The sequence below is a fragment of the Paroedura picta genome, chromosome 2 (genome assembly GCF_049243985.1).
Source record: "Paroedura picta isolate Pp20150507F chromosome 2, Ppicta_v3.0, whole genome shotgun sequence".
In the NCBI taxonomy this organism is placed as follows: Eukaryota; Metazoa; Chordata; class Lepidosauria; order Squamata; family Gekkonidae; genus Paroedura; species Paroedura picta.
Window position 1 is genome coordinate 56,191,841 of NC_135370.1, and position 14,598 is coordinate 56,206,438.

The 14,598-nt window shown below is 43.6% G+C and overlaps 1 protein-coding gene across 1 annotated transcript in view; it reads left to right on the forward strand.

Moving 5' to 3' along the window:
* Positions 1–701: 701 nt before the first annotated feature.
* LOC143829393 (uncharacterized) overlaps positions 702–14,598 on the forward strand; it is a 44,336-nt gene continuing 30,439 nt past the window's right edge. Inside the window, exon 1 of the mRNA XM_077320189.1 lies at positions 702–800. Coding sequence (XP_077176304.1) covers positions 794–800 — 7 coding nt within the window. The 5' untranslated portion in view covers positions 702–793. The remainder of the gene's footprint in view (positions 801–14,598) is intronic.

The following is a 14,598-nucleotide window of genomic DNA, read 5'->3' on the forward strand; positions in this document are numbered from 1 at the left end:
ACATGTGTTTTGGTCATTTGTGAACGTTCCAAAGAGTTCCACTCTTTGTAGTTCCCAAATGAAGGGGGGGATTGTTATGTGGGCTGTCGCCCCTCCATCAAAGGCTGGCACACCCGTGTCAACCCTTCCTGACACTCCTGAGCAGACCCTGGCACCAGAGAGAGAAAAGCCAGGTCAAGCCTTGCAAAGCATAATGGGAGAGAAACTAAAACCCACTTCTGGCTCTGAAGCAGGACTTGGAGTTAGGCTTCCCCCAATCGACTTGCTTGCAAACAAAAGAGGAGTTTGTCAGCACACCTGGCAAGTACAGAGAGACAAAGGCACCCCACCCAAGACTCCCCTCCAGCCAGCCAAGCACATTGTCTTGTAAAGGGAACTGGCCACTCTTTTTCAACACCAAATCTAATCCAAGATTTGGTCTTTGTCTTTTCCCTTACCACTATCCCCAGGCACAAGCAATCATCCAGGATTTGCCAGAAATGGGCCATCAGCCCTTCTAGACAGGATGTCTTCATATTCCCAGCAGCTAGTTTCTTTGTCTCAACAACCCATTTCTTTGTTGGGACCTGGCTACAGTCGTTACTGGCCATCAAACTCTTTGTCCAAGCCCTGGACAAGATAGGATCTGCCCCCTATCACCTCAGGTCACAAATTTCCTTTAAATATTGGGCTCCCACAGCCACAAATTGCAGTCAGTTTCCAGGCTACAGAAACTCTGTCCGACGTTCGTCTTGGTCCCTCGTCCGTCGCCCCAAATTGCTTCCCTGGACCTCCGGAACTCCGCTCCACCCAGATGACAGGTAGATATCACTTCCAATCAACCCTTAGTATAGGTTCTTCCCCTATAAGCCTTTTCCTTGTGTGCTAGTGGCTAGGAATGTACATTTCTTTGCTAGAGTACGCATGTGTTGTCTTTTATCTAATTAGTGTTTGTTAATAAAATCCTTCCATGTTTAGATCATTGTCTGCCTTGGTTCTATCTCAGTGACATAATTACCCAGTAAACTGTGCAATACAAGGTCCCACGTTACGCCACGCTGCCTCTTGCTGGCTCTACTAGCTGATTCCCCACAACTAAATTTAGACACGTGTCCTTACAGACACGCATTTGGCGTAACAACTTGGGCTCAGAGTACTTTGCACCTAATCCTTATCCCGCTGCAATTCAATTAGTCCCCCCCCCCCATTCTTTTCCTGGGTGGTCAAGGAGCCCTCCTGGACACCAAGGGAATGGTGGAGAACCAGCAAAAAAATGTTGCCCTCTTCCACCTACAGGAGTGTTATTCTTCTACCAGCAGAAGAGCTCCTTTAGATCCAACCCATAATAATGTCTGGCTGACAGTCTGAATATCCAAAGGGTGGATTATATATGTGGTCATTTCAATGGAAGATTATTAATTAATTAATTAAGAGAACTAATGTGGACTGAAAGTTTGTGAGGAGTGGCAGGGGTAGTCAAACTGCGGCCCTCCAGATGTCCGTGGACTACAATTCCCATGAGCCCCTGCCAGCAAATGCTGAGGGCTGCAGTTTGACTACCCCTGGTATAGGTAATGGCTTTTGGCTTAGTTTTCAGGCAGAAATTTTCTGATACTAAAAGAAGAATAAGGCTTAGAGTTTGCATATCCATCTTTTTATTACCCAAAGAAGTTCCAAAGCAGTTTATGGTCACCTTCCCACAACAATCACCCTGAGAGCTCTTGGAGAGAACTGGGACTGACCCAAGGTCATCCAAGCTGGCTGCATGGGGAGGACTGGGGAATCAAACTTGGTTCTCCAGACTAGAGTCTACTGCTCTTTAACCGCTACACTAATCTGGCTAATCAGGTCTACACCGACGTAACTTCCGTTTTATTCAATGGGATATACACCCAGGAAAAATGGCCACAACTTGAGGAAGGCACTTGAAAGGAGCTCAAAGCCAGCATCATGCTGTGTCTAGCCAAACATTTGTCCTTTTATTTAAAAAATGCAGTTCTGGCTATGGCCACTCCCTAGTTCAGGGAAATCTAGAAAAAAACACCCTAGGGTCCACTAGGCTTCCCTTTTTCCAAGACTGAAGTAAACTTGCTTAACAGATTATACAACCAAGCTAGCACGCTGATAGCCGTCTCAGTAACTGCCAGCCTGCAGGTTATTTTCTCCAGTAGTCTAGCCTTCCTCTCTTCCTTTCCTTGTACCCAACTGAGCCATATTTTGCTAAGCAGTATTTAAGGGGTATTACGACACACCGGTAAAAATAGCATTAAAAGGTAAAGGTAAAGGTATCCCCTGTGCAAGCACTGGGTCATGTCTGACCCTTGTGGTGACGCCCTCTAGAGTTTTCATGGCAGACACAATAATGACTCAAAAATAGCATTACGTAGCACTAAATATTATCGCGCCTCCCAGCCCCTCCTCACCTTTTTGTTGTCTCACTCTTGTCTGCCGCCTTTTTGCACTTCTCACCCTCCACAACTGCTGCTGGAAATGGTGGAAGAGAGCAACACGCTTTACACGTGACTCCCTTCTGCCTGTCAATCAATCCAGGCAACCAATCCCCTTTCTCAATGTTTTAAAAGGGCAAGTGATGCCCACTAATTTGTTTTTAATTAATACGTCTTCATTTAAATGCTTATGCATCTAATCATAGATGCATAATACTTTTTGAATGCCACCCCTTATGGAGTCATGAGTCTTGATACTTTTAAAAATTAATCTTGTTCCTGATTTTTTTTTGGGGGGGGGACTTTAGAGAGGCATGCTTTGTGTTACAACTTTTGGGGGAAAAATTATTTATGGTATTGCCTGCATGCTTATCCGCCTATTTGTTGCTCCAGGAAGTTACCCATTTTGAAAAAGACATTCCTGTTCCCGGGAACAAGGGAGAGGGAGGCAGGTGTGAGGGTGGGATGAGGCTGGTGCCTTTGAGCCGCCATACCTCCCCTCTGCTGGTTGCTCTCCCTTAGCTAGGTTGGGGAATCCACTTTATGCGATTCCCCAACAAGCACTTTAAAATGGTGGATATAGCCAGCTGGTGACTGCCCAGATGCTGGATGTTGGCGATGTCATATGGAAGGCACTGGTTCTGCTGGGCTTCCAACTGCCCCCCTCACACACTTGGAATGTGGTTCTGTGCTTGACATCAGTAGGCATTGCTATAATGATACCTGGTTTGCTGGGCACAGTGCACTAGTTCTGCTGGATTCCCCCCCCCCTTGTTTTAACTGTGATTCTGTGCTTGACTGACATTGCCATGATGTCACAAGAGTCCTGCTAAGCACTCTGTGATTGCACTGGTCTTATTGGGTAATCTGTACACTGCACAGATTCTACTGGGCTTGCAAAAATGCCTTCCTAGCAGTTTCTATTTTAGAGATTCTTTTTTTTTCAAACAATGGTGGATGGGGGCACCTTCTTTGGGTTTTCTAACATCCAGTCTAATGAAGCTTGGGTCACTATTTTGTGATGCTTTGGCTGGTGTTAATTAACAAAAATTAGTACAAAAACAGACTCGTAACTCTCGAATGGAACATTTAGGAATAATCAACTCTTGACCTTCAAAATGGAAAACAGAAGCCCTCTCATCGCACTAGTGGTGTGATGGAATTTATTTTTGCTGCTGAGTCACAGCTGACTTATGGCAACCTTGTGGGATTTCCAAGCCAAGAGACGTTTGAAGAAAGTTTGCCATTGCCTGCCTCCATGTCAGTCCTACTTAACTTCTGAAATCTGACAAGGCTATCCTGGGGCTATCGAGGTCATGGCTAGGCTGAGTGTAATGTAACTGGGTCCAAGGTCACTGAGCCAGCTTTCATGGCAAAGTGGGAATTCAAACCTTGTTTCCCCAGTTCCCATTCCAGCACTTTAAGCACTACACCATCTGGCTCTTGTGATGGAATAGCATGTTGGGATGTGAAATTTATTCCTTGCACAATTATATATACAAAGTTAATAAAAGAAATTTTTCACTGTCTGCATTTATTTTCTGGTCATTCAAACAAAGTTTGGGTCCAGTGACACCTTTGAGACCAAGATCTCAAAAGTGAAGCAGAGCTGACATGGAGGCAAGCAATGGCAAACCACCTCCCAATGTCTCTTGCCTTGAAAACACTATGGGGTCACCAGAAGTCAGTTGTGACTTGATTGCCCCAAAAAATGAGGATGGGATGTTAAAAATTATCCATTATGCACCTAAATCCTTCTGTTTTAATGGTGATAATAACCATGTTAGAAAAGAGGAAAGTGGATAGATGGTGTGTCACATGCCATCAAATCATTTCCAACTTTTGGAGACACCAAATCTATCAGATCTTAGAAATTAAGCCAGTAGGCCCTGGCTAGCACTTGGAAGAGCAATCTCCAAAGAATACCAGAGTCATGACATGGGGGTTGGCAATGGCAAACCACCCCCGAACATCTCTTGCCTAGCTGACAACTCTAAGATCTCCTGGCTACATTACACACATGCCCTACAATAAATACAAACCATCCTAGCATTAACAACCTTATTCAGGTCTTGCAAACTGAGGGCCATAGCTTCCTTTACCGAGTCATTCCATCTCATGTTTGATTGCCCGTTTTTGCTACTGCCTCAGTTTTCTCAATTTATCTTCTTGGGTGGGTCTCCCTATATCCTATTTCCCTGTTTGCTCCTGGCACTACTCTATAGCCTTGTTTCTCTGTAGGCAGCTGTAGCTATGTAACAATGTGTCCCTGTGGTACCTGTAAAGCTGAACTCAAAGGAAGAGTCTATTGATCAGATGGTTGTTGATGCTTTCAAAGTTGTTTTAGGCTATTGGCTGGTTAGCTTTTCTCTGATCATTGCTGCAATTCACATCCCATTTAGCTTAATATGAGTGCTCTGGAGTAAAGGGGCTATGGATTGATCAGCCTAATCACTTAAAGAAAGTATTTTCAGTATACCATTATAGGTGACTTTTTTCAGAATAGTTGATTAAGGTAAATGAGAAATGAATTAACAAATGGATCATCTAGTGGCTGGAACATTTTCTTAAAGGCCTTGCCACTCTCCAGAGGTGCAGATAGAATGTTTACAACAGTGCCTTCTACAAACACCTTTCCCTGGTGGGCATTATTGATGAAAAACCCACATTTGTAATCTGCATTTAAGGAATTAATCCATTAATCGCATTAGTTAATCTTACAGCTTTCAGCCTTAGCTTTTCTGTGGCTTGTTTTTTTTCTTTGTTGAAATAAACATAAAGTATGCATTACTGTTCAGTGTACAGCTTTATTGCTGACAATAGTTGCATGGTAAATTTGGGGCCTCCTTTATGCCCACTCACCAACCATGCGGGATTGTCCCACAGAGAATTGGCTCCCATGCTTCTTGTCTGAGATGCAAAGTATGGAATCTGTTCCCTCAAACAAAACTGACTGTTTGGCAGCTCTGATCATCCCTGTCTACATACACTCTAAATTGGCCACTCTATGGAAAGAAACCTGTTTAAAATAGGTCCTTAACGGTGTTGTCAAAAATGGTCACCTGGGATTCCATATGAAGGTGGATCATTCAGAGAGCCCCCTGAAAAATCCTTCTACAGCTCACCATGTGGCATAGGAATCCACTTATTCCCACCCATGTAGTTTTCTTTTCCTGGCATTTCTAACATTACCTGTGATTACTGATGCAACTCCAAATTGAGCTGAGCACTTACTGGGCTTAGTAACGACACACAGCTTCCACATGGTTCTAAAGGGGATCCATTCCAACAGATTATGGTCAGCATATGTATTACGGGTAATATATCTGCTTTAATCACTCTTGGGAGCAATTAATTAGAGAACCAACATTGATAACCCTGGAATATGAAGCATGTCGATGAGAATAGTGAGTGCACTTGCGCACCTTTGGATTTAATTCTCTCCATGCCTTAACCAATGATAAATGCTGAAATTATTTAGTGCAGATTTAGGTAATTTAGCACCATGCTTTTTGTGTGATTTATCCAAAGACTGGTTTTGAACCTATTAAAACAATCTCCATATCTAAAACACTTAGGTTTAGATATGGAACCCTAAGTGTTTTAGAAAAAAACTCATCATAACATGTATCCTTAGAGTTTTTAGAAGCATAAATGTTTATTAAAATCAGATCCCTCCCCCCAAATCTGGCAGCTGAATCTTAAATGTCAGATAGTGGCCTTCAGGATCTTGCAACAAGATATCAGCTTTGATATTTGGATTAACCAATTAAATTGCCCCGACCCTCTTTTTAACTGTGGCTGAAGCTAGAAAAACTTTTCCCAACCTTTTGGTATCTAAAACTTTCACATTTTTTTGTTTAACATGAGTCTCTTGTATACAAATGGTCAGCCCATGATTTTTTTAGCTAGTTTAAACATTTTGTTCTCTTAACAGAGGCATTCAACCCATTAACATTTACTGAGAGTAGTTTCTCCATGGTCTTAACCTGCGCTGGAATCACTCTGATCAAGTTGAGGTTAAGGTTGTCACTGATCTTGAGGAGCCAGTTGACCAGGCTCCTGTGAGAGTTGATCAGCTAGATCTTGTGCTTGCTGGAGTGTTTTGACAATCTTTCTTCCAGTAGGCAAAATTATTTCCAAAGCAAAGGGAATCTTCCAAAAGTACCTGATCTCTTTTTATATGAGTATTTGGCATAAGAAATGGAACTGAGGTCTTTTATGTAGAGTACCAGGTAAATCTTGACATGTCTTCACTTCCTGGCCTGTGATTTTTAGTGGATCTATATGGTTTTTCTGCAGAATTATGTCCTGAACTATTTTGCTATCAAAGCTTACCAAGATGTCTCTTGGAAGTTTCTTTTGAACTGTAGCTCTGGTGAAGACTCTAGGGTTGGGTGCTTCGGCACCCAAAGTGGCTGTTTACTCCTGCGGCAGCCAATGCCATGCCGTGGGGGGGTAGGCACAGGAATCAGCACGCCGGTGGGCGCACACACCTGCATGGGTGTGCCTGCCAGCACGCCAACACCCATGCCTCCCCTCCCCCTGTGGCATGGTGCTGGCTGCCACAGGAGTGAACGGCCACTTTGGGCACCGAAGCGCCCAACCCTACTGAATACCTTATCAATCCGAATATCTTCATTGGAAATATATTCTTCCAAAAAGGTCATTATTTCTTGCCGCAAGTCTTGTTTATCAAAATCTCCTGAAGCGCCCTTAATTCTAAGGTTCCTTGTCCTTGTTTGGATTTCCAATACCTCAATTTTTTCTTTGGTAGATGCTTTCCAATCCTGCAGTTCTGCCACATTGGATGCAACCTTTTGAACTTTGTTATGTTCTTCAATGCGCTTAGTGTTAGATTCCACTGTTTTATTTAAACCATCAATCTTCTCCAAGAGCTCCTTTTTGCAATCTTTTATCTCTTGTCTTACTCCTACAATTTCTTTGTGTAAGCCTTCTATAAGCATTCTCATTTCTTTGCTGTGTTTGTCCATGCCACACAATATTTGTACAGTGTCTGGGACATTTTATTCCATCTCTTCTTTGCCATCTCTCTTCTTGGTAGTTTGTTTAGAATAGGCCATCTCCTTCTTATCCCTTCAGTAAGTGATTAGGTCTGTGACTTCTTTTTAGGGGATTTAAAAAAATGTCTCAGTTTCACAGACATCAATTAAACAATGCTCAAAATCATAAAAATCTGTCAGTCAAGTAATTAATGTATAGGCAATCACATACAACAATCAGAAAAATAATTCAAATGTAGCTTTTTAGTACAGGTAAGCTAAAGTTAAATGTTTGACACTTACTAACAACGTTTTATTTCTGGGTAATGCTTTAAAGTTCCTTTGGTCCATGAATGTGTCAATTTATTAGACAAGAGCTTATTACATGCTATTTAAAGTTTTCAGTTTAATGTACGTTGGAGTTCCTAAAACGTGTACCTGTGTCACATCCACTTCTTAAAGAGAGTCTTCACTAGCCACAGAAAAGAAGCAGAGAACTGGAAATCTTCTGCTGGATCTGAAAATTGTAGGCTGGCATAGGGAGTAGGGTGGCCAAACTGAAAATTTCTGCCTGAAAACTAAGCCAAAAGCCATTACCTATACCAGGGGTAGGGGCTCATGGGAATTGTAATCCATGGACATCTGGAGAGCCACTGTTTGGTCACCCCTGGAGTATGTGATCACAGGCAGAGGAATAGATTTGATATCAGGAGCCAAGTAGTTGACTCTGCATTGCCAGGGCAGCTCTCCATAAGAGAGAGCCACTGATCTGCCATGCACTATACCTGAGCGTTATAAGGCAGCTAATTCACTATTGCAGCTCCTCATGCTATGTACTGGAGAAGTATGCTGTGTGTACAAAAAAAGAGGAGAAAATTAAAAGGAACAATGCTGGGGGCAAAAAGAGGGAAGGCTAGTCAGAGAGGGCAGCAATACTGAAAAATATCATTCCTTGTCTATGTCCAGATTGCTATTCTTAGGGGCAATATCTTCCTCCATAGGACATCTATCTCTCTATCATCCAGTGATGTAGCTAGGAACTTGTCTATCTCTCCTCTTTTCTATCAAGTATGTTAGTTCCTGAGTAAAGCTGTCGCTGCTCTTTAATCAGTTTGTGTGCTTCTGTTGTAATTACTCTGACAACCATCTACAGTAAAAACTCTCCAAAGCCCTCATCACACCAATTTCCTCATTTCTCCTCTTGGTGTCCAGTCCAGTACACTTATCAATATGGTTTGAGTAATTATTTCCAGTTAGGCTTGTTGGGTCTTTGGCCAGAGACATTATCCTGTTAAATGGACTGAGGTTCTCCAGCCCAAAAGAAATAGCAGTTGCTACCAGATTATTTAGGGGAGGGGAGTAAGTGTGCATTTTAATATGTGGCCATGTTAAACTGCAAATCAGGAAAATTAATAGGAAAAGAGACAACAGCAAGAATCACGTTTTAGGCCATATTGCCATCACAAACAGATCCACCCTTCATTTTCCACTGAAGAGAATGAACATTTTTGTTCCTCTCTAGTCTGGTTTAGAAGCTCCACACTGAACCTGCAAAATGCACCAAAGATCTCAAACAGGTTTCACTCATCTCATGCAGCAAGATAGTGAGACAAATCAGAAAATGATCTTTATCTCTTTGTCCAAAAGAATCCGTCAACTGGTCTATTTTTAAAATGGAATAAACAGAACAATGCTGACCTCTGCTGTCTACCAGTGGAACTGATACTTGTCCAGAATCTGTATATTTTCCCTTTTGGAACTTATTGAAAGGCAAAATCGAAGCCAATAAAGGAAGCAAGGAAATGATAACGGTAACTATGCTATGTTGAGAGAGGGATAGTATATAATACATATTATTGGAACATAATAGTTGATTCTTTATTTCCTTGCCCCCATAAAGGCATACTTTTCCTGTAAACATTCTAGAGTGATCTGTTGGCCATAGTTCATCCAAATGGTTTTCAGACACGTTCATCTGCAGTCCCTCAGGCTGTCTACCTTCCCTCTTTTTAAAAGTGATATCACAGCACAATCCAGCAATGAATTTCAGGGATTCCAGTCAAAGAAATCTGAATGCCCTGAACTCCCTAATTGAAATCAGTGGGACTTAACAATGTTCAACTTTGGCAATTTCACCAAGTTATATCCCCAAGAATGCTTGAAATTGTGGCAGCAACAATGTTATACATTTAATTTTCAACCCGGCCAAATCAGAGGATGTGTCGATACAGAGACTAGAGATACAAATGGGAAGGAAAAATCTTTCTACAAACCTGAAAAATGTACCAGATTTGCAGGGGGGGGGAATCTGAATTCTACCCCCCCCCCGAAAAAAAACCAAACCACACACCACTAATTAAAAAAAAAAAATGATAATAAGAGCCACAGTAGTTTTAACAACTGGACACCCCTAGTGGCCATTGCTAGGCAAGCATAACAGTTTTCCCAGCACAGTAGACTGGGTTTATGTGGAGGAGGGAACAGGACCTTTGAGGGAAGGCTCATTGGGACTAGGCCTGGCAGCATCGACCACAGCAACATTATCGACGCAGGCCTGGCTGTTTGCTCCTGTTCAATAGCATCTACCCAACTAAATCCAGTGTGGTGCTGTGGTTCGAATTTCCAGCTAGGATCTAGGAGGCTTAGATTTGTATCATCACTCACTGGGTGACCTTGGGCCAGTCACTCTCTGTGAGGCTAGGCTGCCACACAGGGTTGTTGTGAGGATGAAGGGGAATTATGTCAGCTGCTTTGGGTCTCCATTGTGGAGAAAGGCATTAAATAAACATTAAATAAAATGTAATAAACAATAAAAGTAGCGGAAGACGGAAGGCAGATAAGACAAGTGAGTAAGTGGGAGAGAAAAGGGAATGGTTAGGCTCTAGGTGTTGCCATGAGGAAGGAAAGTGGAAATAATGTGTGACATGGAATACAGGAGGAAATGAGGTGCATTAGGCAAGTATTTTCATGGTGCCTTCTGCACAACTGGACTACAGTTTTCTCAGGCAGTAGCTATGAGGGAGGGGAAAGAAAGGGTAGCTGAAGACAAGGGGGAGCCTCTAATTTGGAGAGCTAGGTTTGATTCCCCACTCCTTCACATGCAGCCAGCTGGTTGCCCTTCAGGTAGTTATATCCTTGTCAGCAGTTCTGTCAGAGCTCTCTCAGCCCCACCTATCTCATAGGGTATTTGTTTTGGGGAAAGGAAGGGAACGTGATTGTAAGCCACTTTGAGACGCCTTCAGGTACTGAAAGGAGGGGTATAAAAACCAGCTCTTCTTCTTCATATAAAGATGAAAGGGGCTGATGATGGAAAGGAGGGAAAGGAGGAAGAAAAGGCTATGGGGGCTTTCAGGTAAGGAAAAAAAAGAAATAGTAGGGAGAGAAAAATGAGATGTCCCCAGCAAGTCCTTCTGGATCTCTTGCTTTTAATAAGTATTTCTATAATCCAACTGGTTCAGGCAAGGCTTCATTCGTAAGTATACTTTCCAGTGATTTAACCCCTTGAACTCAGTGCAACTTGCTTCTGCATAGGCATGCACATTATTCTATGTGAAACAGACTTAAGTGACATTGCTCTGTAGACTGTGCCAAGTCAAGATATTTGTACTGTCCAGAATAGCCTGTAAATGTGTACTCCTCACAACACTATAAACATTATAAAGTTGAAGTTGCATATAGAAAACTTACCTGATTGGCTGTCCTTGAGGTGTGCCACCAATAGGGAGAGTGAACGCTGCCAATGAGGGCCAATCAGTTCAAATGACATGTAGAGAACTCACTCCTAACCTGATTAGCCCTCCCTGAGGAAGTTCCACTAATAGGGAGAGAGCATTCTGCCGATGAGGGCAAATTAGTTCAAATTGCACTCTGCCAATAAGGGCCAGTGACTTCAAATTGCATGCAGACAACTCACTCCCTGCCTGATGAACCCTTCCTGGGGTTGTGCTGCCAATAGAGAGAGAGGACTCTCCCAATGTGGGCCAATTGTAGGGCTTATCCTCTTCTTTCTATTTGCAGAGTTTGAGAAGTGCTAGCCTCTCTTAAAGGCCCTGCTGCTGGTAAGTTGTCCTATCCTCAGCCTCTTCCCATACTCCATCTCCCCCAGGCAAGAGAGAGAAGCCAGCTGCTTCTTTTGCCTCCTGTGTTGGTCTCAGGTTTCAGCTCTCTGCTGGAAGGAAGCACAGACAAGTATCAGTATTTCAAAAACAGAATGCCAAGGATAGATTCAAATGAGTAGCTGTGTTGGTTTTAGAATGCCAAGGGACAGACAGAAAGCAATGAATGTCTTAACTCATTCCAGTGAGTCAAGGGTTCATTCAGGCCATCCAAGGGCATCAGCAGAAATAGCAGTTGCACAACCCAAGCCTCCCAGCCTCAAGTAAATATAGGCTGTCAGCAGCCTCCCCATCCTTACTATGTGATGACTCATAGCTGGCATTGCTTAATTGGCCAAGTGAGCAACAAGGCAGAGAGCTGCAGCTGGAGGCTGGGCAGAGAAATGAGGAGCTCCTGCAACAACTTTGGAATCTAAGCCTTGGCTTGTCTGCAGCTCTATTCCCTCCTGCTGGTCAGAACTCTGCCTGTTGAACATCTGGCTGGGCTAAGTTCTCATCCAGCTGAAACTCGGGTGAAACTGAGAGCTCCTGGCAAGGCTTTTCCTTTGAGGAGTTCTCCCTAACAGGACCTAGGCTCACATCACCTCCCCATGGTTCTATAGCTGGCCATCAGTGCACTCTTTGCTTTTCCTCACCCTCAATCTCCTCAGAGGGGCTGGGGGGATACAGCAGCCTTCCCTGTCCAGCCTGGCCCTTGGGAGATATGGGGAGTGGGAAGGAGGCAGACTCCCACAACCTTTCCTGGCTGGCCTGGCCTTTGGGAAATGGGGGACAGGAAGGTGACAGCCCACCCCTCAGTGACCTGCCTGCCTGGCCTGGTCTTTGGAAGATGTAGGGTTTGAGTGGAATGTGGGGACGGTGGTAACCTGTGTAGACACTGTTTTATGAAGGTGGGGGTAGGAAGGCCAGTTCTCCCCCAAAGCACCTGTTTCTTCAGGAGAACTTAGCTTCCCTTCCCTTTTCCCTTCCTTCCATCCTCTTTCTTTCTCTGTTTCTCTGTCTCTTTCTCTTTCATCCTGTCTTTCTTTCATCTTAATGAAGGTTTCCAGCCCCCCCCCCCAGAAGCTGGCAACCAATCTGGCTGCATGTGGAGCTCTTGACATTAGAGTCTGCTGGTCTTTAACCACTTCAGCACAATGGATCTCAACATGAGTGGGGAGTGGGGTGGGGGGAGGAGGGCCAGAACCCAAGAAGGTCACATTGCAGGTGTATGTGCTAGTGCCGGTTGTGTTTCTGGGTGCAACAGTCTTTGCCTCCAATTTATATTATGTTTCTAGCCAGTTCTCATGTATGACTCTGTTCTGAAACCCTCCGTGCTTTAAAAATAGCAACCCTATACTACTGGCAATTCCAAAGTATTACTTCAGAATATTTTTAAAATATTGCTGTACAACAACAGCTGTTTTAAGACTGAGTTTTATTAGATGTATTGGATCAATGCCCAAAGTATGGATTTTTTTCAGCAATTTTAATATTCTAAGGAAATTTCAAGGAAACTGCTAAAAGTTTTGGGATTAATCCATTTTTTTTCAACCAGTAGTTGATGGATGTCAGCCAGGCACGGGTTTCTACCCTCAATAGGTAGGATTCATGGCATATTACAGCATTCGGTGTAAAGGCAGGAGAGAGAACATACACCTTACACTTGCCTTGCCCACCCCACATCGTCTCCTCAGCCACCACCAGGATTTCCCTTGCTTCCCCTCTCCTCTCCCCTCCCCCCAACCACCATGAGGCCTCCATGACTGACTGAGGGAAAGAGATCAAGAAAGAGGCTGGCTGGCCATCATGGCCATTTCTCTCCCTCAGGTGCCACCGCCTAATCGTTGTGCACTGCCTCAGCCACTGTCACCTCCTCCTGCTTGGCAGCAATGTGAGCACACTGGAGGGCACTGTGACGCGTGCCCACTCCCAGCAGCCAGTGCTTTAAGAGGTGAGCCATCACCAATACGGCTTGTCTTTTATATAGTAGAGGATGACAAGAAAATCAGATTAGTCCATTTTCTCTGTTACCTATTTTCCCCATGAATCCTAGGCAGAATGCCACAGCTCTTTAGGCAAATAATCAATTCATGTTCAAGGTGTGTGGATTTTCAGCTGATCAAAAGCAGACCACACTACCTCTAATGGGATATGCTATTGTTGCACATTAATATGCTAGTGACAACTACCAGAGCTGAGGCAATGTAGATTTCCATTAGTTCTTCGCCTTTAGTTTCTGGAAAGTTCCTGAAACTCATTTTTTTGTTCTTTCATACTTTTGGATTGAGGGTGTATTTAAACAGCTTGGACAATTCTAAGAATTATGAACATCATAACCACTTCCCACCAGGGTCCTTCTTACATATCTTCAAAGGAAAGAACGGGCTTTGATTTGGCTGACCTAGAAGAACTACTGCAAATCACGCAATGAGCAAGCACAGACTACTTTATTAAATTCCTGAAATGAAAGCAAATTGAAGGACAGAGCCAGAGAGCATAGCATTTCATCTTCCACCCCAACGATACTTAGCCTTTCTGGAATTGCTACACCTTATTTTTGTTTTTGTTTTCACAATACACCTGCCTCCTCTTAAAGAGTATCAATATATCTGAACATTTTAGCTGGACCCTAGACTGTGTTTTTGCTTGTGCAACATTTTAATCATGCTTAATTCAATATGGAACAGCATTTATGTTGCATTTTACTAGAATCATGGCAAGTTTTGTTAAGCGAATGGCTCTTTCAGACCTCCCCTTTCCCTCTGCAACCCATTGTCAGGGCTGTCATATCCACTAGGTAGAGATAGGAAGCAGCTTATGGCAGCAGTATTAGAGGAGCAACAGCCAGCACCATCTCTTAGCTGCAGCCAGCCATGGTATCAGTGGCTAGCTGTTAGAGACCCTGCTCCCTCTTTCTCCCCTGGGCCTCGCTACCCTACCTCACCTGGTGTGGGGTTAAGGATGGCTGGCAGTGTTGGCAGCTTCTCACCACAGTGCGGTTTTCCTGCCTCTCTGCCTCTACTGGATGTAGGGAGGGTGGGATGACACTGTGGCCATTCAGCCAGCCACCAG